Genomic DNA, 21,989 nt, shown 5'->3' with positions numbered 1-21,989 from the left:
GATTAAGGGGAGAGCCAACCTGGCTTTGTGTGTGGTAGGTCATGTCCAAACAATCTTATAGACAACTAAACTCTTCTCAAGCTTCCTGCCTGATACAAGTCGATGCTTCAATGACAAACTCTGCCATTTTCTTCAGGGACGATGATTGGATGAGGACTAATCAATCAGGAGGGATGGACTACAGGGATATAAATACCACCAGATTAGACATGCCCAGGCATCATCCCCGAAGAAGATTGCGAGTTTGTCATCGAAACATCAGTTATAATCAAGAAGAGTTTATTCATCATATACGCCAGAAAAGCACTAGATCCTTTTTCAATTTTATAGAGTTTCTCAAAGGAGGGAGGTTGATAAGGGATGACAGTAGCTTTTGTCTCCATAGACTTCAGCAAGGCATTTGACGACGTCCTGCATGGGAGTTTGGTCAAGAAGGTTTAGTCACTTGGCATTCAAGATGAGTTAGGAAATTGGATTAGATATTGGCTTTGTGGGGGAAGCCAGAGAGTGATAGTAGATAGTTGCCTCTTTGACTGGAGGCCTGTGACTACCGGAGTGCCACAGGGATCGGTGCTGGGTCCGCTGCTGTTTGTCATCCATATCAATGATCTGGATGATAATGCGGTTAACTGGATCAGCAAATGTGTGGATGACACTAAGATTGGGAGGTTAGTGGACAAGTGAGGAAGGCTATCATAGCTTGCAGTGGGATCTGAACCTGTTGGAAATGAAGGCTGAAAAATGGCAAATTTAATGCAGACAAATGTCAGGTGTTGCACTTTTGGAAGCCCAACCAGCTTAGGTCTTAAATAGCGGTAGGGCACTGTGGAGTGTGGTAGAACAAAGGGATCTGGGAATACAGGTCCACAATTTATTTAAAGTGGTATCACAGGTAGATAAGGACATTAAGAAAACTTTTGGCACATTGGCTTTCACAAATTAAAGTATTGAGTTCAGGAGATGGGAGGTTATGTTGAAGTTGTATAAGAGGTTGGTGAGGCCTAACTGGGAGTATTGTGTGTAGCTTTGGTCACCTACCTACAGGAAAGATGTAAACAAGATTGAAAGAGTACAAAGAAAATTTATAAGGATGTTGCCAGAACTTGAGGACCTGAGTTATAAGTAAAAATTGAATAGGTTAAAACTTTATTCTCTAAAACACATTAGATTGAAGGGAGATTTGAAAGCAGTATACAGAATTTTGAGGGGTATAGATCGAGTAATGTAAACACAAAAAAAGTCTGCAGATTCCAGAAATCCAAAGCAACCCACACAAAATGCTGGAGGATTAGCATCTATGGAAATGAATGGATAACTGACGTTTCAGGCTGTGACCCTTCTTCAGGGCTGAGCAAGCAGGCTTTTTCCACTGAGGTTGGGTGGGACTACAACCAGAGATCATGGGTTAAGGATGAAAGGTGAAAGTGTAAGGGGAACATGAGGGGAAACTCCTTCACTCAGAGGGTGCTGAGAGTGTGGAATGAGCTGCCAACGCAAGTGGTGCACGTGAGCTCAATTTCAATGTTTAAGACAACATTGGATAGGTACATGGATGGTAGGGGTGTTGAGTACTATGGCCCCAGTGCGGGTAAATGGGTCTAAGCAGTTTAAATGGTTCGTCACGGACTGGATGGGCCAAAGGGCCTGTTTCTGAGCTGTACTTTTCTAAGACACTACAACTGTATGATGGGTAATCAGGTGGGTAAGAAAGGCAAAGGTCTGGAGAGGAAGGAATCTGATAGGAGAGGAGAAAGGGAAGGAGGGGACCCAGGGGGAGGTGATAGGTAGGTGAGAAGAGGTAAGAGGCCAGAATGGGGAATAGAGGGAGAGGGAAGTCGGGGGTGGGGGGGGGTGCGGGCAGGACATTTTTTTAACAGAAGGAGAAATTGATATTCATGTCATCATTTGGAATCCATAGTGGAATGAAATTAAAGAAAGAAATGTAGAAGGAACAGGTTGAAAGTATTTGAGTAATCTCAGCAGAAATGACTGTTCAGATTGGAATAAAAAAGTGTACGGTAGTGGGGATTGGAAATAATTAGGAAAGATTTATACAGTATCGATTGAAACCCAACAGGCACACTCGTAGTGTCAATTAAAACCCATTAGCAAATATCTAACCGTGGGAAGTGAAATCCACTAGGAACCGTTTAACAGTGGGGGTCCAGACTCATTCATGTCCCTTGTAAAAAGTGGATACAGAACCATTTCAAACTAATTAGAAAACAAACTGCTGCCATGCTGAGGCAGGACAGATCTAGCTGGGGATGGGACAGTTTTAGGGTGAGGACTGATATCTCAAGGAGCGGCCTGGAAGACATGTGCCTTCGGGGTGCGGCTCTTCACCCCTGTGGATGGCACGTTGCTTGCCAGTGTCGCCGGAGATCGGAATATCAAGACAGCGGGTGCAGCTGCTTGAGGCTTCTGCGCTCGAGCGATCACTTTTCTTGATAGTGAGAGAGAGTTTGCTGCTGATTCTTGAGTTAGGGGAACTTGAAATAAAGCAATTCTGCAGACTGTAACATCGAAACAGGGAGCTGCTGGTCTTCCCTCTCACTGCGGCAGGAGTGATACCTCTCTCTCTTCCTCGTTAGTGACAGGGAGAGCCTGCGGCATGTTGAACTGTTGGATGAAAAGTGTTTTTGATGGACCCTAGAAAATGATCTCTTTGGGGGCTTTCCTGTTGCTTGCATGAAAGGTGGTGGGAGGGCTGATACTTTCTGCTGGAATAAGTCGGGAGAGGGGGAGGAGGGAGGGTCGATACTTTGCGGCTGCTTATTCATGGGAGAGGGTATTTGCGGTTCTGACATTTCTGTCATTCATTCTTTGGGGTTTTTCTTCTGTTTTGTGGATATCTGTGAAGAGTAAGAATTTCAGGTTGTATACTGTATACATTCTCTGATATTAAATTGAACTATTGAACACTATCAGCACCAGTTTAAGAGAGGGGGACAATTGCTCATTACTAATTGAGCGGGAGTGTGGAGCTAGTGCATCACTTTACAGTACAGGTGACTCAGGTTTAATTCCCATCGCTGCCTGTAAGGTGTTTGTACATTCTCCCTGTTATCGCCAGGGTTTTCTCCCACAGAATCAGAATCAAGTTTAATATCACCAGCATATGTTGTGACACTTGTTAACTTTGCAGCAGCAGTACAATGCAATACAAAGTAATAGAAAAAATATGAATTACAGTAAGTGTGTATATATATATATATATATACAACATAGTTAAATTAAATAAGTAGTGCAAAAATAGAAGCAAAAAACTGGTGAGGTAGTGTTTATGGGTTCATTGTCCATTCAAAAATCAGATGGCAGAGGGGAAGAAGCTATTCCTGAATCATTGCATGTGTGCCTTCAGGCTCCTGCACCTCTTCTCTGAGTCCAAAGACATACCAGTTGGTAGGTTAATTGGTCACTGTAAATTGTCCTGTGATTAGGCTAGGGTTAAACCAGGGGATCACTGGGTGGCGTGATTCAAAGGGCTGGAAGGGCCCATTCCGTGCTGTATCTCAATAAAGTACGATTTAAAAAAAATAATTTTATACCTAGTGTTATTGGCAGTAAAAGCCATTTTAAAATGGGGATTTAACTAATCCCAGTAGTATCCAATTCATTGATGCCCAGTATAAAATCTTATATATTAGAGACTGAACCCCAATAGGAAGGTGTTATGTGGTGATTGAACCCCAATAGAGTATATTTTATATGGGAACAGATTATATTGGAGACTGAATTCCAATGGGAACCATTTTGTATTAGGGATGGGATTCGCCAAGCACAGACAACAACTATGGCCTATGGTTGGGAATGTTCCAGAGGGAAGGCCTCAAAATCCCTGGCTTTGCCTGCTGTTGGCGACCGAGATTGAGGTCGAATCGTTCAGATAGAGATGGCGCTCAGTACTCGGTGTTGGAGAGCTGATCGGAGGTTCAAAGTTTTCCGATGACTCAGAGTCGAACTGTGGTCGGGCATGGCAGGGAGAGTTTTTCTTCCTTCTCCCGTCTGCGTGAGATGTGGGACATTTGAGAGACTTTGAACTTTTTACTGTGCTCATGGGCTTCTTCGTCAAGTTATGGTATTGTTGCGCTGTTGTAACTGTATGTTATAATTATGTGGTTTTGTTAGTTTTTTCAGTCTTGGTCTGTCCTGTGTTTTGTGATATCACACCAGAGGAAATATTGTATCATTTCTTAATGCATGCATTACTAAATGACAATAAAAGAGGACTGTGTGTCTTCATAATCATCATCAACTCCAGAAAGACAATTTGGTTGCGCAGGGTTTAAGATTTGAATTGACAAGGAATAAAGTAATTGATTAGACAACAGTGCAGATCTAGATTAGACAGGGAGTGGCTGAAAGGAAAGATACAAAATGCTTGGGAACAGCCGCTGGTCTGGATAACCACAGGAATCTGGATTGGCTAGGAACATAGAGGATGAATGGTGACCAAGGAAGATCTTAATTCATTGGTAATAAATTTCTGGATTGGTCAGAAACTGATATGTGGATTAGAGAGGAACAGAAATCTGGATTGGTCAAAATGAAGATATGAATTGGCTAAAACAAGATCAGAGTTAGTGAAAATGGAGATCTGGATTGGCTTGAACAGAAATCTAGATTGCTCAAAATAGTGATCTGGATTTGCTAGAATAGAGATCTTGAACGGAGAGCTAAATTGTGTGGTGATGATAATTTTGATTGGCTAGGAACAGGGGACTGAACTTTACCAGAAATGGACATTTAGAGTGGCCAGAGATATGGATTGGCCATTAGCTGGGATCTGGATTAGTCACAAAGGCAGTTCTGGATTGGGTAGGAATTGGTAGTTGGAGTGTACAGAACTTGACATTAAGATTGGACATAAATGGGGATTTGGAGTGGGAAGAGAGAACACTTTGGTATTGCTGGAATGAAGATTTGGTTTTCCTTAGGATAGGTGTTGGCAAGTAATGGGGGGTGTACTGTAGTTTGGTCAGGATTGAGATTGAGTGGCTTGGGATGGGTATCTAAACTGGCCCAGAACAAAGATCAGGACTGGCCAGGGTCAGAGATAAGTACTTGCTCAAGATTGGTCAACATCTGCGTTCAGTTTTAGCCAAGGATGCAATTCTGGATCAGCCAAGAAAGAAGAACTGGACTGGCCCAGAACAGTGGTCTGGAAGAATCACCATTGGCCAGTCATGGCCTGCTCAAATGGCCAGTGCCAGAGCCCTGTACTGGCCAAAAGCACAGCTCTTGACTGGGCAGGATCAAGAGTACAGAGTAGGTATGAATAGTCATTTAAACTGGCCAAGATTAATGGCAGAAAAGGCCAAGGTCAGAGATCCTCAATGGCATGCATCATAAGTCTGGATTGGTCAATGGTGTAGACCAGGATTTGTCAAGCACTGGTTAGAAGGCAGATTATGGAGCCAGATTATACTGGAATAGGGATCTGAATTGAACATGGGCACCAATCTAGATTTGCCATGGACAGGCATTTTGTTTGGCCAGGAGCAGGTATTCGGAGTGACTAGAAGAAAAAATCTGGATTGGGAGAAAGTGGAACAGCTTCCTGGATTGGCGAGAAAGTGGATGTACATTGACAACCAAGGAAGATTGTAATTGGTAATAGATTTCTGGATTGTTTAGTAACTGATATCTGAATTAGTGAGGAACAGAGATCTGGATAGGCCAGGGCCAGAGACTGGGATTGGCCAGGAATAGAGAGCTCAAGTAACCATGGAGAGAGAATTAGTGAGTGAAGAAAGAAAGCTATATTAACCAGAATTGGACATTCGGAACAGGTAAGAACTTTGAATTGTTTGGCCACACATAGAGATCTGATCATAGAACCAGTGGACAGGAATGCAATCCCTCATTTACAAATAAAGAGATTAACGGTGGCTGGAGAGGGAGAGCTGGAGAAGCCAAGAATGGTGATCCAGAGAAGACAAGAGGAGTGACCTGGACTGGTCAGGGACAGAGATCTGGATTGTAGAAGAAAATAAGCAATTTGGGCTAGAAGATGTGGATAAAGTAGGTGCGATGCTCTAGATAGCTGGGAATAGACTAATTAATAGCTGGATCACCAGGATCACCAGCCGCTTTAGCCAAGGGTGGAAGTTCCTTATTAGCCTGGAGCTGGACAATTTAGCTAAAACAGTTATTGGAACTGGACAAGGGCTGGGCTTGATTCTTTGTGATCACAGATCAGGATTGACCAGGAACAGATCTGCATGGCTAGCAACAGAAATCTGGATTGGCCTGGAACAAAGATATGGATTAACCAGGAATCAAAGATTGGATGGGTCAGTGAGAGAGAACTTGTGTGTGCAGGGATGAAAAGAGAGGTATAGCCAATAATCCAGAACAGTGTTCCTATCCAATTAAATTTGAATTCCTGTTCAATATGGACCCACGTTCCTGGCCAATCTCAACTTGTGTTCCTAGCCAATCCAAACATACTTTTAATTCCTTGCCAATTCAGATCCAGCCAAATAATCTGGATAAAACATTATTGCATGTGGCCAGCAACATCATCTGGATTAACACATTTTAGCGATCTGGAGGAACCTTGCATAGAGAACTAAGACCACGGAGTATATCCTGGATTGGCCATAAATGGAAATGTGCAGTGGCCGGGATAGGGATCAGAATAAACCAGGAATAACAAACAGTGATCAGGATGTGTTGTCAGGAGCACAATTGTGGATTAGCCAGATGGCCACATTGTGCAAAGACAGAAATCTGGAATATCTAGTAGAGAACCAGGATTGTCCAGAAGTTCCATTTGGATTCTCCAAGGAAAGATGTCTGGAATACTATGATTGCCAAGGACAGAGATCTGGAATGGCCAGGAGTTGTGATCTGATTGGGCAGGGACTGAGATGTGGATTAGCCTAGAAACCAGGAATGGAATAGGAGCAGAGGCTCGAATGGGCAAGGAATTTGGCTATGGATTGAGCCAGATTCGGAATCCTGGAATGGCAAAGAAACAGATCAACTACGAATGGAAATGTGAAACAGGGTCAGAATACTGAACTGACCTAGAGACTGGCATGGCTAGCAAAGGGAATCTGGCCTGGTCTGGATTGGTCAGGAATGGGGTTCTGGATCAGCCAGGGACAGGAAGCTGAGTGGCTGGAAATAAAGACTTGGATTGACCAGGAAACAGGATCTGGATTGGCCAGGAATGGGTATCTGGACTGGGCATGTATAGGGATCTGGATTGATCAGGATGGAGATTTCTGGATTGGATAGAAATGGGTATCCAGATTGGCCAGGCACAGGAAGCTGGAGTGGCTTGAAATAAATACTTGAAATGACCTGAAATGTGGATATGGATTGAACAGACTTACTGATCTGGACGATGCAGGAATATGGATTTGGATTGGCCAGGTAATGGATATCTGAATGGATATACAGATTGGCCAAGAATAGAGACCTGGATTGGGTAGGAATTGGGATTTGGATTGGCCAAGAATGGTGATCTGGATAGTGACTAGGCATTCTTATGTTGAGTTAAGCACTGACTAGCAATTCCTGCGATGCTGCCGGTCCCAAACTGTATTGGTCTCTGCCGTTCCTTTGGATTCATTAACTGCATGGAGAGGGGAAGCTTGCTACATGGACAACAGCTTTCACTGCATATTGTACTGCCCTGGCTTGCATACTGCCTTGGATATCACGTAGACAACTGGGATGCAACATCCATGTTTGAGCGACCACTGGAGGGCCTCATTCGGTGATACAGGTTAATCAGGAATAGGGATCTGGATTGGCCAAAAATAGATAATTTACTTGGCCAGGAATAGGGATGTGAACTGGTCAGAAATGGGAATCTGGACTGATCAGGAATTGGGATTGGGAATGCTCAGGATGGAGACTTGGATTGGCCAGGAAGAGGGATCTGGATTTGCCAGGAATGGGGAGCTGGATTGGCTGGGAATAGATAGATGGATTGGCCAACAATGAACATCTGGTTTGGCTAAGGAAACAAGAATTCTGCTTTGTCCAGCAGTAGGTGCCTGCACTGGACAGGAATGGACACCTGGACTGGTCAGTAACAGGGGTTTCAGTAGTCCAGGAATGGAAACATGAAACAGCCAGAATGAAGACTGGATTAGTCAGTAGAAATGATCTATGATGGTGGAACAGAAATCTCAGGTGGAGAGGAGGAGATAGCTGGCAAAGTAGGGAAGAGAATGCTGATTGGTTATGAAGGAAGACCTGAAAGTGGGAAGGAACAAAGATATCTATTGGTCTGTCATGGGTAAGAACAGAGGTGTGGTTTGGCCAAGAATGAACATCTTGATTGGCCAGTAATCAAGATATGGACAGGCCAAAAACAGAGATCTAGAATTGAAAGGAATTACGCTCTGGGCTGGATAGAAGCAAGGATCTGTAACTGTCTAATACCAGAGAGCATGCATTGGATGTGAGAGGGGGTACATTCAAGGTGGATGGGTGGTGGATACCTGGAATGCGCTGCCTGCTATGATGGTAGAGGCAAATGCATTAGAGGCTTTTAAGAGATGTTCGGATTAGCACATGGATGTAAGGAAGATGGAGGGATATGGACTTGGTGTAGGTAGGAGAGATTAGTGTTTGAATGTTTTTGATTTGCTGAATAGATGATTCAGCACAACACTGTGGGCTGAATGGCCTGTTTCTGTGCTGTCCTCTTCAATGTTCCATGATTCTTGTATTGATTTGGATTGGCAAAGAATAGAAAACTGGGTTGGATGCCACGAGGAATGGAGTTTCTCCTTGGCCAATCCGGACCCTTGTTGTAGTTGCTAGGAATACTGACCTGATTGACTGGAGTGAACTCCTGGATTAACCATGAAGAGAGGAGTGGGAAGGAGCCCCAGAAGAGGAAAGGAGAGATTTGGTGAAGTAGTTGGAGATAGCAGTTTGGCTAATCCGGGAGTGGTGATTCAGACTGAAAAGAGTGCTGGATTCTACAAGAATGAGGCTCTGCACAGCAGAGATACGTACAGTCCTAAAACAGATATCTGGAGGAGATGGGGACAGGAGTTTTCTCTGGACAAGGACAAATATTTCCCAAGTTGAGTACAGGAGTTGGGATGTTATGTTGAGGTTGTATAAGACGCTAGTGAGGCCTAATTTGGAGCATTGTGTGCAGTTTTGGTCACCTGCCTACAGGAAAGATGTAAATAAGGTAGGAAGAGTACAGAGAAAATTTACAAGCATGTTGCCAGGTCTGGAGGACCTGAGTTATAAGGAAAGATTGAATATGTTAGGACTGTACTCTTTAGAACATAGAAGATTGTAAGGAGATTTGATAGAAGTATACAAAATTATATGGGGTATAGACAGGGTAAATGCAAGCAGGCTTTGCCACTGAGGTTTGGTGGGACTGCAAATGGAGGTCATGGGTTAAGAGTGAAAGGTGAGAAGTTTAAGGGGAACATAAGGGAAATTTCTTCACTCAGAGGGTGGTGAGAGTGTGGAACGAGCTGCCAGCACAAGCGGTGCATGCAAGCTCAATTTCAATGTTTAAGAGAAGTTTGGATAGGTATATGGACAGTAGTCCCAGTGCAAATTGATGGGAGTAGGCAGTTTAAGTGGTTTTGCATGGACTAGATGGGTCGTAGGGCCTGTTTCTGTGCTGTAATTTTCTATGACTTTATGACTCTATGAGATATGGATTGGCTGAGAAGAATGGTCTAGAATGGCCAAGAATGGAGTTTTCCATTAGCCAGCAACAGAGTTCTCCATTGGCAAGGAACAGATAACTGCATTGACCAACAGCAGACATTGTTTTGCTGAACTGTTCTTGTATCAATTATCCAGGAATACAGATGAGATTTGGCCAGGGATAATGATTGTGATTGGTTAGGATTGGCTATCTGAAGGAGCAAGTAACGCCAAATTAGATTGTCAGGATCCATGATCTGGACTGACTGGGAAAAGGGATCTGGTTTGGCTTAGGATTCAAGCTGGAGTGATTGGTAAGCAAGATGGGATTAGCATGGAACAGAGAACTAGAGTCCTGGGACGGAAATTCTAGGTTGGTCATAAATAAAGAATTATTTAGCCAGGAATGAAGCCTGGATTGGCCAGGAATGAAAATCTGGGACAATCAGGGGCAGAATTGTGGAATGGCAAATGATGTGAATCATGATTGGTTAGGGCTGAAAATTTGATTTGGTAAGGAAAGAAATGTGGATTCTGCAAGAATACAGGTCATGGATTACCCATGATTGGGCATCTTCAATGGCCAGGGTCAAATGTCTGGAGAGGCCAGAAACAGGAGGTTTGGTGTGGCCAAGAACTAAGATCTGGGTTGACCAGAAGCAGTAATCCATATTGACAAGGACTAGAGTCCTGTAACGACCAAGTTTAGGGCTTTTGATTTTGCCAGGAAAGGAGATTTTCACAAGTGTAGTCATCTACATAGATTGTCCTAAGCTATCGATCTGGAATGCCCAGGAGCAGAGTTAATGATTGGGAGAAGAGTATTGGATATGAAGTGACATCTGCATTGTCTAGTAATGGGAGTTGGTGTGGTCAGAAGCAAAGATCTGTTCTCACTGGCAATGCAGAGCTGGATCTGATTGTGGTGGAGATTGGGGTTGACCAGGGCAGAGTTCTAGATTGGATACCAACAGGGCTCTGGGATAGCCAAGGTAAGTAACCAGATACTACCAGGAGCAGATACTCAGGGTGGCCAGAGTACAAAGTGGGGTGTCTAGATCAGCAGGGAGTGCTCAACTGACTTAGACAGTATCTGACTAGGGTCTTTGTCCAAACACTGAGATCAACATCAGTCCAATGATGAGATCTGGGTTTGCCTGCAATATATTTCTGAATTAGTCATGGACTATTCAGTTCTGGTCAAGGAGAGCAGTATGCATTAGGCAGGGAGAGTGGTCAAAAGTGACCAGCAATAGACTGAGAAAGGTCAGAGTATGAGGTAGGCATGGTCAGAAATCAGAGTTCTCAGTTTACCAGAGGTGGGGTGCTGAATAGAGACCTAAAGTAACAAGAATGGAGAACTGCAAAAACAAAGGAATAGCTTGGACAGACAGGTTAGTCAGCATGGAAGAGTTGGGAAGAAGTGCCTGTTTCCACACTGTGAAGATCTGGAATAGCCAGGAACAGGAGTTTGTGGGACCAGGAAATCAAATTTACTCGAGCCAGGTACATGTGACTGAGATGGAGATTTGAAGGGTGCCTGGTGTGAGGTGGGTGCGCTCATGGTCAGAGATCAGATATGGAGAAATGACCTGCAGTCAGGAGTACATATCGGAGTGCCCACCAATGATTGACCAGGGATAAGGGTTTACAATGGCCAGGAATAGTAAGCAGTTTTGCCCACAAACAACAGTTTTGATTGGCTATGAACAGAAATGAACATATGGGATGAAAGACCAGTTTCTGTGCTGTAGTGCTCTAGGACTCTATATACCTGGAGCACTAGGACAGGAGATCTGGAATGGCCAGGAATAGAGGTCTGGTTTGGTAAATATTGGAGATCGAGGTTAATATGGAACAAAAATCTGGAATGTACAGGAATGGAGATCAGGATTGGACAGGAGTAAACTCCAGATAGGCTAGGGATGGATATAATTGTACTGGCCGGGAATAGGAAAAAAAACTGGAGCAGCTTAGAGTTGAGATCTGAGCTAGCCAGGGAATTATATAGAATTGTCACGAATGGAAATTTGGAGTAGACAGGGTGGGAGATCAGAGAGTAACTGAAAAGGGAATTCACCAGGAATGGAGATATCCAGTGACTGGGCTGTGATCCAGATTGGCCAAGATTAGAGAGATGGATTGATCAGAAAGCAGTCTCCATTGGTCAAGTGTAAGAGTCTATATTTGTCTGATAACAGATGTCTCCATTAGCTGGAATCAGAGAGCTAGACTGGCCAACAACAAACAATCTCCATTGGCTAAGTGTAGGAATCTGGTTTGGCCAAGAAGAGAGATCAATATTGGTCAGGAATAAAGAGATTGGCAAAAGATCAAAGCAAGTATTGTCCAGTGAGGCAGATAGGGTTTGTCTGGGAACAAGGGTGCCCATTCCTGAACAACAAAGACCTGAACAACAGAAGTCAACAACAGAGAATTGGATTGGTAAGGAATAGAGACTGGACATGGACAAGAATTACAATCTGGAGCGACAGGAAGGAACATCTAGATTGGCCAGGACTGGGAGTCAGGATTGACCAAATATTTGGATGGTGCAAGACCATAGTTTTAGCCAAGACTGGAGATTTCAAGTCCTCAGTGAGTTTGGGATGATCGGGAACAGAGAAGGGGAAGAGCCAGAATGGAGACCTGAGATGGTTGATCTGAATTGGTCAAGGACAGAGTTTTCAGATGGTCGAGAACAGGCATTGGTGACCACCAACAGACACCCGTAGTGCCAAGGTATGGAGGTCTGAACTACAGGAGACTGGAGAGGTGGAATGGGCAGAAACAGATGTAGATTGGTGCGGACCAATCATTCAGCAGTGGCAAGGAGATATCCATCAGAATGGAATGGAGAATGTGTTTGGCCACAACCAGTGATTTCCATTGGCTGAGATTGGAGCGCTACTCCAGCCAGTACAGAGATTTCAATTGGCTGGGAATGGGAGCTAGACTGATCAAGACAAGAAAAACCATTAGCTGAGATTGGGGCTGAGTAGACTGGCTAGTACAGGGATTTTCACTGGCCAGGAACAGAGATTTCAGGTATTGGAAGATGACGGGCCAAGATCAGAGATTTTCATTAGCAAAGAACATTTATTTGTATTAGCCAAAACGATAAATCAAACTTGACCAAGAATTTAGATAATATGTTTTCCAAGAGTAAAAATCTGAATGGAGCAGGAACAGAAGTTTATGTTGTCCAGGATACAGGTGGAATTTGGCTAGGAATGACAATTTGATTGGCTGAGAAAATAGATATTATGGGCCAGGATGTGACGAACTGGGATGGGTAGGAACTGAGATCGAGCTTAACAAGAAACAAAGATTTAGACTGGTCGGTAACGAGATCTAAATTGCCTTGGAACCTATGGTGGCTCTGGAAACATGGCAGGACTGTGCTGCTTGTTGGCAAAAATGACACATAATTCACAATGTTTCAATATACATATGACAAATAAAACGAAGATCTGAAATGGCCAAGAATAAATGTCAGAGTCAGCCAAGAATGAAATTGCGTTGTAAAAGAGATCCTAACTCTCCCGGGATGAGGATTTGGAATGGACAGTAAAGAACAGGAACTGGACTAACCAAGAATGGAGATTCAGATAGCCCTGAGATGGAAAGCTGGATTAGTCAGAACCAAGATCTTGTGTGGCCAGAAATGAAGATCAGGAGTTGGCAAGAACAGATGCCCGAGGACAGAGATCACAGCTCCAGTATAGTCAGGAACAGAGATTAGTTTGACCACGAGCAGACAATCTGATTGACTGGGAACAGCAATCTAGGATGGAGATTTGGAAAAAGGTTCAGGAAGAATGGCAGAAACAGAGCTCGGGTGAGCCAGGAATGGACGCTGATCGACATCGGAGATCAGCAGATTAGCTGGAACAAAGATTGCCATTGGTTGGATGCAAAGATCTGGAATGGCCCAGATTGGACATTTATAATGGTCACCAAAAGACCTCAAGATTGACAATGGCAAAGAAAGAGGCTTCTTGGATCATCCTGGAAAGGGCATCTAAATTGACCAGGATCAGAGATCTTGACTGATAAAGAGCAGGGATTAGGAATGGCAGAATGGAGATCTGGATTGGTCAAGACCACCGGAGATCAGATTGTTCAGCAATACAAATATGGATTGTCAGAGCCAGGGATCAGGAGTTCAGGAATTGAGATCTGGATTGGTCAGGACCAGAGATGGGAGTGTTCGGCAACACAGATATGGATTGTCCAGGATCAGCAGAGATTTTGAATGGACAGGACCAATTTAGAAACACAGATCTGGATTGGTTAGGACCAGAGGTCAGTGGTGATCAAGAACAGAGATCTGGATTGGCCAGATGTGTTAAAGGTGTACAGCAAGGATTCCCAACCTTCTTTATGTCATGGGCCAATACCAGTAAGCAAGAGATCTGTGGACCCCAGGTTGGGAACCCCTGGTGTGCAGGAACACATATTTGGATTGGCCAGGACCAGAAGTCAGAGATGTTCCAGAATGATATCAATTGGCCTGGAGTGGGGTGATTGCAGTAGCAGCTGTAAATCTCCATTCTAGACCACCCCTAACCAGTGCCCATCCTTGTCCTAGCTAATCTCTATATCTGGCGATGGCCAGTGTAAGTCTCCATTTTTGGCCAATCCAGGCCTTTGTTCTTGCCATTACAGATCTTCATTTCTGGCCAATCAAAAGCTCCCTTCCTTGCTCATTCACATCCTTGACCCTGAGGAATGCAAATGCAGGAATGCATCTGGACTGATGGAGTAGGAGATCTGCCTTGTCCAGGAGGGAAAATCTGGATTAACCAAAGGGAGAGATGAAGCTTAGCCTGGAACATGAACCAAGATTGGACAGGAATAGCATTCATCAGGAATGAGGTTGGCCTACATCACCAATCATGATTGGCTAAGAAACTGTTAGGTGCAGCGAACAGGAACTGAGAACAGGATTAACGATGAAGGGATAGGACCAGAGATCCTGAAATCCTGAAAACTATGGCCTTGAGTCGCAAAGAATTGAGGTCAGTTTATTGAGAAAAGAAGGATCTGGATTGACCAGGAATGGAGATTTAGTGTCAACAGAGAGAGATGGGTGTGAGCAGGACCTGAAGTGGAACTGAAACAGGGAAGGATGTCAGGGTGAGGGAAGAGTGGAATGGGGCAGCGGTGGGAGTGAGTGACAAGACAGTGGTGGGAGTGGGGAGAGCGATGGGACAGTCGGGGGAGAAGGGGAGAGGGGGAGAGACACGGGGGGTGGTGGGAGATGGGGATGGGACAGTGGTGGGAGAGGGGGACGGGGATGGGACAGTGGTGGGAGAGGGGGATGCGACAGTGGTGGCAGAGGGAGAGACAGGACAGTGGGGGGAGAGGGGGAGAGACAGGATGGTGGGGGGAGAGGGGGAGAGAAATAGGAGGATGGTAGGAGATGGGGAGGGGCAGAGGTCAGTGGTAGGAGAGGGCAAGACGGGACAGTGGGAGGAGAGGGGGGAGAGAGACAGGATAAAGATGGGAGGAGGGGATGGGAGGATGGTGGGAGAGAGGGAGGGGGACAGGGCAGTGGTGAGAGAGGGGGAGAGTGATGGGACAATGGGGGGAGCGGAGGGGAGGGAAGGCAGACAGTGGTAGGAGAGGAAGGGGGACGGTGGTGGGAGAGGGAAGGGGACGGTAATGGTAAAGTGATGGAACGGTGGTGGGAGAGTGATGGAACAGTGGTGGGAGACTGGGAGACAGGTACAGTTTGGGAACGGTGGAATTTGCAGGCAACATCTGAATAGAGGGAGCGATGGACTAAAGAAACGGGGCAGGAATGGCAGGAGGAGGGGGGGGGAAATAGGACTGTAGAGGGGCTGCGACATATTTGGGAATTTGAGGGAACAATGCTCTAGCCTTGCAGCAGACAGACAGAGAAAGTGTCCTGAGCTGGGGGAGGGGAGCCGGGTGAGGCTAAAGTGTGGTGGTGTCACAGAGAAACAGAGAAGGAGTAGAGAGAAAGTATGGGGGTGTGAGAGTGAAACAGAGAAGGAGAAGAGAGGAAATATGGGGTGTGACAGAGAAACAGAGGGGGGAAGAGAGAAAGCATGGGGGTGTCTGAGCAAGAACCAGCAAGAGTGGGGGTTGAGAGAGAAAAGGAAGTGAGGAGAAGAGGAGGGGAAGAAAATTGGAGAGAGAGAGATGGAGAAACAGAAGGAGAAAGTATTGGAGAAAGAAGGGATTGAATACTATGGGACAAAGAGGTAGGATGAGGATGACTTGGAGAGGCATCAGGCTTTGAGGTAATGGTATCCAGACTAGATAGATATATGGATAATAAGGGTATGGAGGGCTATGGTCCTCACAGGAGAGCTGGTCAATAGCAGTAGGCAGTGTAAATGTTTTGGCATGGACTAGATGGGCTGAAGGGCCTGTTTCTGTGCCACAGTTTTCTATGACTCCCTGACTGAGGGGAAGAAAATGTTGGAGCCAGGAGTGAGGTGCTGAGGCAGAGGTATGCGTAGGCTGGCCAGAGGCAGAGAGCAGCGAGTTCTGCCATACCCAATGGGTGGAGTGGCAAGGTTGGGGAGGAGAGACATTCAGAGATTCTGGGACTGACAGAGGTCCAGGGTGAAGAGAGGGGTGATTGTGATACAGAGATGCAACATTAGAGAGGGAGAGCCTGGAGCTGTCAGATCTGCATTGTAAAGAAAAGGTAATCCAGATTGGGTCGGAATGGTGACCTGAAGTGGGTTCAACAGTGACCTGGAGTGGATTGGAATGGTGACCTGGAGTGGATTGGAATGGTGACCTGGAGTGGATTGGAATGGTGACCTGGAGTGGATTGGAATGGTGATTTGGCGTGGATTGGAATGGTGACCTGGAGTGGATTGGAATGGTGACCTGGAGTGGATTGGAATGGTGACCTGGAGTGGATTGGAATGGTGACCTGGAGTGGATTGGAATGGTGACCTGGAGTGGATTGGAATGGTGACCTGGAGTGGATTGAAATGGTGATTTGGCGTGGATTAACATGGTAACCTGTAAAGGGTTAGAACAGTGGGTTACAGTGGTGACCTGGACTGGGTTACCTGGAGCGGATCGAAATGGTGACCTGGACTGGGTTGGAACAGTAAACTGGAGTGGATGAGAAGGGTGACCTGGAGTGAGATACAGCAGTAACCAGGAGTGGAGATGGTGATTTTGTCTGGATTGAAAGAATAATGCAAAATGGGTTAGAACGGCATCAGAATTGGAATGGAGACAGAAAATGGATTGGGATCAAGGGAGTTCTGGAGTGGACTGGCATAAGAGATGTGGAGATACAGGAGGTACTGTATCAGCAGTCAAGACTGGCACAAGAGGTACAGGAGAGGCAATACAGTGTTAGGAGAGGTGTTTGTTGTGGTCTGCACAGAGCTTTATTAAGGGGGAACAGCATGGAACATGGGCATGGAGTTGGAAGCTGGACCTTGGAGCAGAGATTCACACCAGTCTGCTGAACAGCTAACCAGGGAATCCAGGAGGTGGGAGGGAAGGACAAACGTGCGGAGTGGTGGGGGGTGGGTTGGGTGACTCGGGCAGAGGGAGGGAAATGTACCGTGAAGGAAAGGTGTGGATCATAGATCTGGTGTGAAGGAAGGGTGTGGATCAGAGATCAAGTGTAGAGGACACAAGTGGACCTAGCACATATGGAGTTTAGGAAGACTAATTCCAACACTTTGAGCAGTGTACTAGAGTGAGCTGAAGATATGGGTGGTGGAGTAGTGGATCCAACATCTGGAATGTAAAGAGAGTGCATTTAACATCTTGAGGAGGAAAAAATGGTCTAACATCTGGCATTAGAAGAGTGGAGAATGGATCTGGCATAGGTGAACAAACGGCCTAATATCTGGATCATGTCAGAGATCGAACAAGATGGATCCAACATCTGGAGTGGGGAACAAGAATGGAAGTCAACATCTGGACCATATCAGAGACCTGGAGTTCATGACCATGCTCCCTTCTCGCTGCTACCATCAGACAGGTGGTATAGGAGTCTTAGATGCCATGCCACCAAGTTCAGGAACAGTTATTACCCCTCAACATCAGGCTCTTGCACTAGCCTCAACACTGAACTGATTCCACAACCTATGAACTCACTTTGTGGGACTCCACAACTCATGTTCTCAGTATTATTTATTCATATATTTATCAATTATTCCTTTTCTTTTGTTCTTGCACAGTGTCTTCGTTTGCGAATTGGTTTCAAATATTGGTTATCAGCCTTGTCTGTAGTTTTTCATTGAGTCTATTGTATTTCTTTGCCCTTCTGTGAATGCCTGCAATAAAATGAATCTCAAGGTAGTATATGATGACATAAATGTATTTTGATAATAAACTTAATTTGAACTTTGTGCATGGGAGAGGGAGGGGATCTTTAGGTTTCTAATATTTTCGGCCATTCATTCTTTGGGGTTTTTTTCTTCTGTTTTGTGGATGTCTGTGAAGAGTAAGAATTTCAGGTTGTATACATTCTCTAATATTAAATTAACCTTCTGGAGTGAAGGAAGAGAATGGGCCCAACATCTGGACTATATGGACAACCTGGAGCAGAGGGCAGGGAAATGGATCCAGCATCTGGAGGATGCAGTTTAGAGTGAGCCTGAGCAAATATCCAGGATGGATCATTGGAGCACTGAAACGGCTGAGATCTGGGAGAGAATGGCTGAGAGGGGTGAGGTGCGGGAGCAAGATACCTTGTCGGTTCCCTTGGTCAGCGGAACCAGATATCTGGGCTATGTTGCCCTTGGGCTTTGCAGTGGCCAGGAAGAGAGATTGGAGGAGGCTGGTCACGGGGGGCATCTAGCTCTGCAGTGGTGGGGGTGGGGGCTGAAATCTTGAGGAAGAAAGGAGTCGGGGGGAGGAAGGGAGCGTCGCTGATGAAGTAGGTCCCTGGGATCCAGAGCGAGCTCATCAGGAACACCAGGCATTGGTGGACCCGGGGGCTGCAGGGGCCTCAGTGAGGATGGAGGATCTCAGATCAGGGAGTGTGGAGAGAACATTAACAGTGGAGCCCGAAGACTGAGTGAGCTAAGGCTTTTCCTCTTTGGAGCGATGGAGGATGAGAGGTGACTTCTAGAGATGATAGGAGGCATGGACAGTGTCTTTTTCCCAGGGCAGCAATGGCTAATTAATACCAGAAGACATCCGTTAAGGTGGATGGAGGGAAGTTTAGGGAAGGTTTTTTTTACACAATGTGATGGGTGCATGTGGTGACGGTAGAGGCAGATACATTAGGGACATTTAAAGGACATGGATGAAAGAAAAATGGAGGGTTATGTAAGAGGGAAGGGTTAGATTGATCGTGGAGTTGGTTAAAAGGTCGGCACAACGTTGTGGGCCAAAGTTCTCGTACTGTGCTGTAATGTTCCGCCTTCTGTGTGAGGTAGAAATTACCTAGTAAGGCTGTAGAGCAACCCAGGGTCGGCAAATAGGCAGAGGGATACCGAGGGACAAACTTAACCAGACAGGCTTCTAATCACTGCCATTGGAAGGTAGGACATGGGAAGTGTCCATCACCCATTGGGACCCAGCGCCTCTCCCCCTCAGCCCCGACGTTTGCTGGCGTGGAGGAAGAGAGAGTGGTACATGGTCCCACTTTTTGCGGCAACAGGCAAGGGAGCCTCAGCAAACCTCTGACACTCTCGGGCAGTGCCCAGCAGTTGATGGCCAGTCTGTCGCACTCTAGGCTCGATACCTGCCAGGTGCCTGAACAACGCACCATTCTCCACCAGATCACCCAGCGCCTCCACCAGACAGACCAGGATCAGTGATTCCGGGACTCCTGCTGAAGGGACGGAGGGAAGGTAATGAAGCTCTTCGTCCGAGGAGAGCTTTCGGAGAAGTCAACCGAGGTAGGAATTGGAGAAACACATGAGGGGTTGGAGACGATCCAACTGGGATATTTTGGGATTTTACTGGACCAGGAGAGACCTATCCGGCTCTAACTTCTTGAAGCCTAACACTATAGTTTCTTTGAGATTGGAATCAATTGTGGTATTAAGGACAGAGAAACACACACACACACACACACACACACACACACACACACACAAGATCCCTCACGCACAGACACACATAAACAAAATAACGTTTGCACATGCACACACACGCATCAGTATATACAGACTAGAAATAGCAAAAACATATAGTGAATAGATTGACATTCTATGTGTATGTATGTGGTACTTATACTGCGCGCACACCGCAACAACGCGTGCATGCGCACACAAGCAGAAAATAACACACATACACACAACACGCACACGCGCAAAATAACACGCACGCGAGCGCGCACACAGAGATCAAAACAAAACACTGCATAACAATATCATTGCCATTGGAAATGCCTTGTGCCAAATTACTAGATTAAGACTACAGACTAGATCTCACTTAAACTCTCCTTTCAATTCTTTGGTCCCCCAAACCCCCCCCCCCTCCCCCCACCAGCCAACCCCCACCCTCTCCACACCCAACACTCTTTTGGGTCATAAAATGGATAAAAAAATAAAGAACATTTTAAATATTTTAAAAGCCAAACTCTTTGAAAGCTTACGGAACATGTAAACGACTGATTTGAAAACAGACTTGTGAAAAGAACAAAAAAAAGCACATTTATTGAAAGAGTGCAAAAAAGTTTCGGAAGATGAATAAAAAAGAAGACAAGCTTTTGAAATAAAAGGAGATTTGAAAAAAAAGGAAAAATCCGGAGGAGGGTGGAAGGGGGTGAGGTGGGAGGTATTGTTAACATGCATTGGGGAAAAATACCTTCATCTTCAAGACCACCAAATGCGCCGTTATCGTCGGGTTTTTTTGTGAGCGGACCTAAGACCAGAAAAAACGGGAGGAGAGAAAAAGAGATTTCAAAAACCATCATTTCTTGTTTTTTTTCGTCAAATCATTTTTCTTTTTTTAAAAAAAAGATACAATCAAGAATTGATTTCAAAAATCCTAAAAAGATTTGCTTCAGTTTGTGGTTAAAAAAAAGACAAGCAACAAGACACACAAGAAAAGACATTTTTTCTCCTTCTTCGTAATCTTTTTAAGGTCGATTCGGCAAGATCATTAGAGGAAAAAAAAGATTAAACAAGTCAAAAAAAGATTATTCCACCCCCCAACAAAAAAAAAGTTGGCAAGAAAGCCAAAGAATTTCAATTGACATCATTCTCAAGAATTCTTAAAGGCATCAAGAAGAAAGTTCACTTTCCACAAAGTACAGCTTGTTTCTTTCAATTAAAAAAAAGAATTGCAAAAGTAAGTAATTTTGGCTTTTAACTTTGTTCATCTGCTTCTGTCTTCCTGAAGCCTTGTTAATCTAGGTCCCAGCTACAAAATATTGCATGTTTCAAAGAAAAAGAAGTCTTTCTCAGTAAGAATTAGGACTTCATTATTGCTTCCCAGTGTTACCTGTCTTATAGATTCATTCTGATGTTTAATCTAGACTTCAATGTCTTCTTCTTTTTTTGAGATCAATATGTTATTAAGTTGTCACCTGGGAAGCATCCGAGCAGATGCTGCTTTCCCTGCATCATTCATAAGGTAAACCATTAAGGTTCTAACTAAAAGTAATCAGCACTGAACATAATTAGGTATGGAGGTGGCATTTAGATGAGACCAGTGCACAGTCTGTCAGAGAAGGTCCAATATATTCCCTTACTAAAGGCAAAGAAATACCAGTGAAAAGGGTAACCAACGTCTTCCCCTCTCCTGTATCTGTAAATACCTTTTGCTGATGCAAGCATCTCCTGAACTATTTTTCCATTCTCCAGAGCCACATGGACATTGCCAGAAGATTAAAGGACCCTAACATTGAGGTAAAAAAGGAAAGTTCTCCATCTATTCAGGGAAACATAGCAGCGCCACTGCCTCGTGACTCCAGAGATCTGGGTGTGATGGTGTGATCCCTGGCCCCTCGGGGCATTGTGTGGTGTGTGTGTGTGTGTGTACCCATCCATCCTGCATCCACTTTGATTTTCTACCATCAGGCATAAAGACAAGAACTGTCTTTCCTCATGCCAATAGGCTTCTGAACCCCCTGCCGCATTGCATTTGAAGTATCACCGGGTAATTTGTACTGGACCCTACAATATTTAGTTTATGCACATTAGTTTGTTTATTTATGTGTGATTCATCTGTAGATTTTAGCCTCGTGTTATGTGTTATGTGTACTACTGTGCTTTACACCCTGGTTTGGCAAAAAGTCTCATTTCTATATACATTATATGGTTATATGTGGGCACGTGGCCAAGTGGTTAAGGCGTTCGACTAGCAATCTGAAGGTCGTGAGTTCGAGCCCCAGCCGAGGCAAATTGTTGTGTCCT

At 44.9% G+C, this 21,989-nt stretch overlaps 1 protein-coding gene across 11 annotated transcripts in view; it reads right to left on the bottom strand.

Annotated features, from left to right (window-relative positions):
• The window catches only part of LOC140197282 (neuroligin-4, X-linked-like), a 320,059-nt gene that overhangs the window by 245,311 nt on the left and 52,759 nt on the right, over nucleotides 1-21,989 (bottom strand). For 2 of the 11 annotated variants that reach the window (XM_072257205.1, XM_072257208.1), the window contains one exon: nucleotides 20,437-20,493. The exons of the other annotated variants lie outside the window; for them this stretch is intronic. In XM_072257205.1, coding sequence (XP_072113306.1) covers nucleotides 20,437-20,493 — 57 coding nt within the window. The remainder of the gene's footprint in view (nucleotides 1-20,436; nucleotides 20,494-21,989) is intronic. 11 annotated transcript variants of the gene reach the window in all.

The sequence above is a fragment of the Mobula birostris genome, chromosome 5, assembly GCF_030028105.1.
Source record: "Mobula birostris isolate sMobBir1 chromosome 5, sMobBir1.hap1, whole genome shotgun sequence".
Lineage (NCBI taxonomy): Eukaryota > Metazoa > Chordata > Chondrichthyes > Myliobatiformes > Myliobatidae > Mobula > Mobula birostris.
Note: the sequence above shows the minus strand (reverse complement) of the source record. Positions and strands in the feature narration are given on the sequence as shown.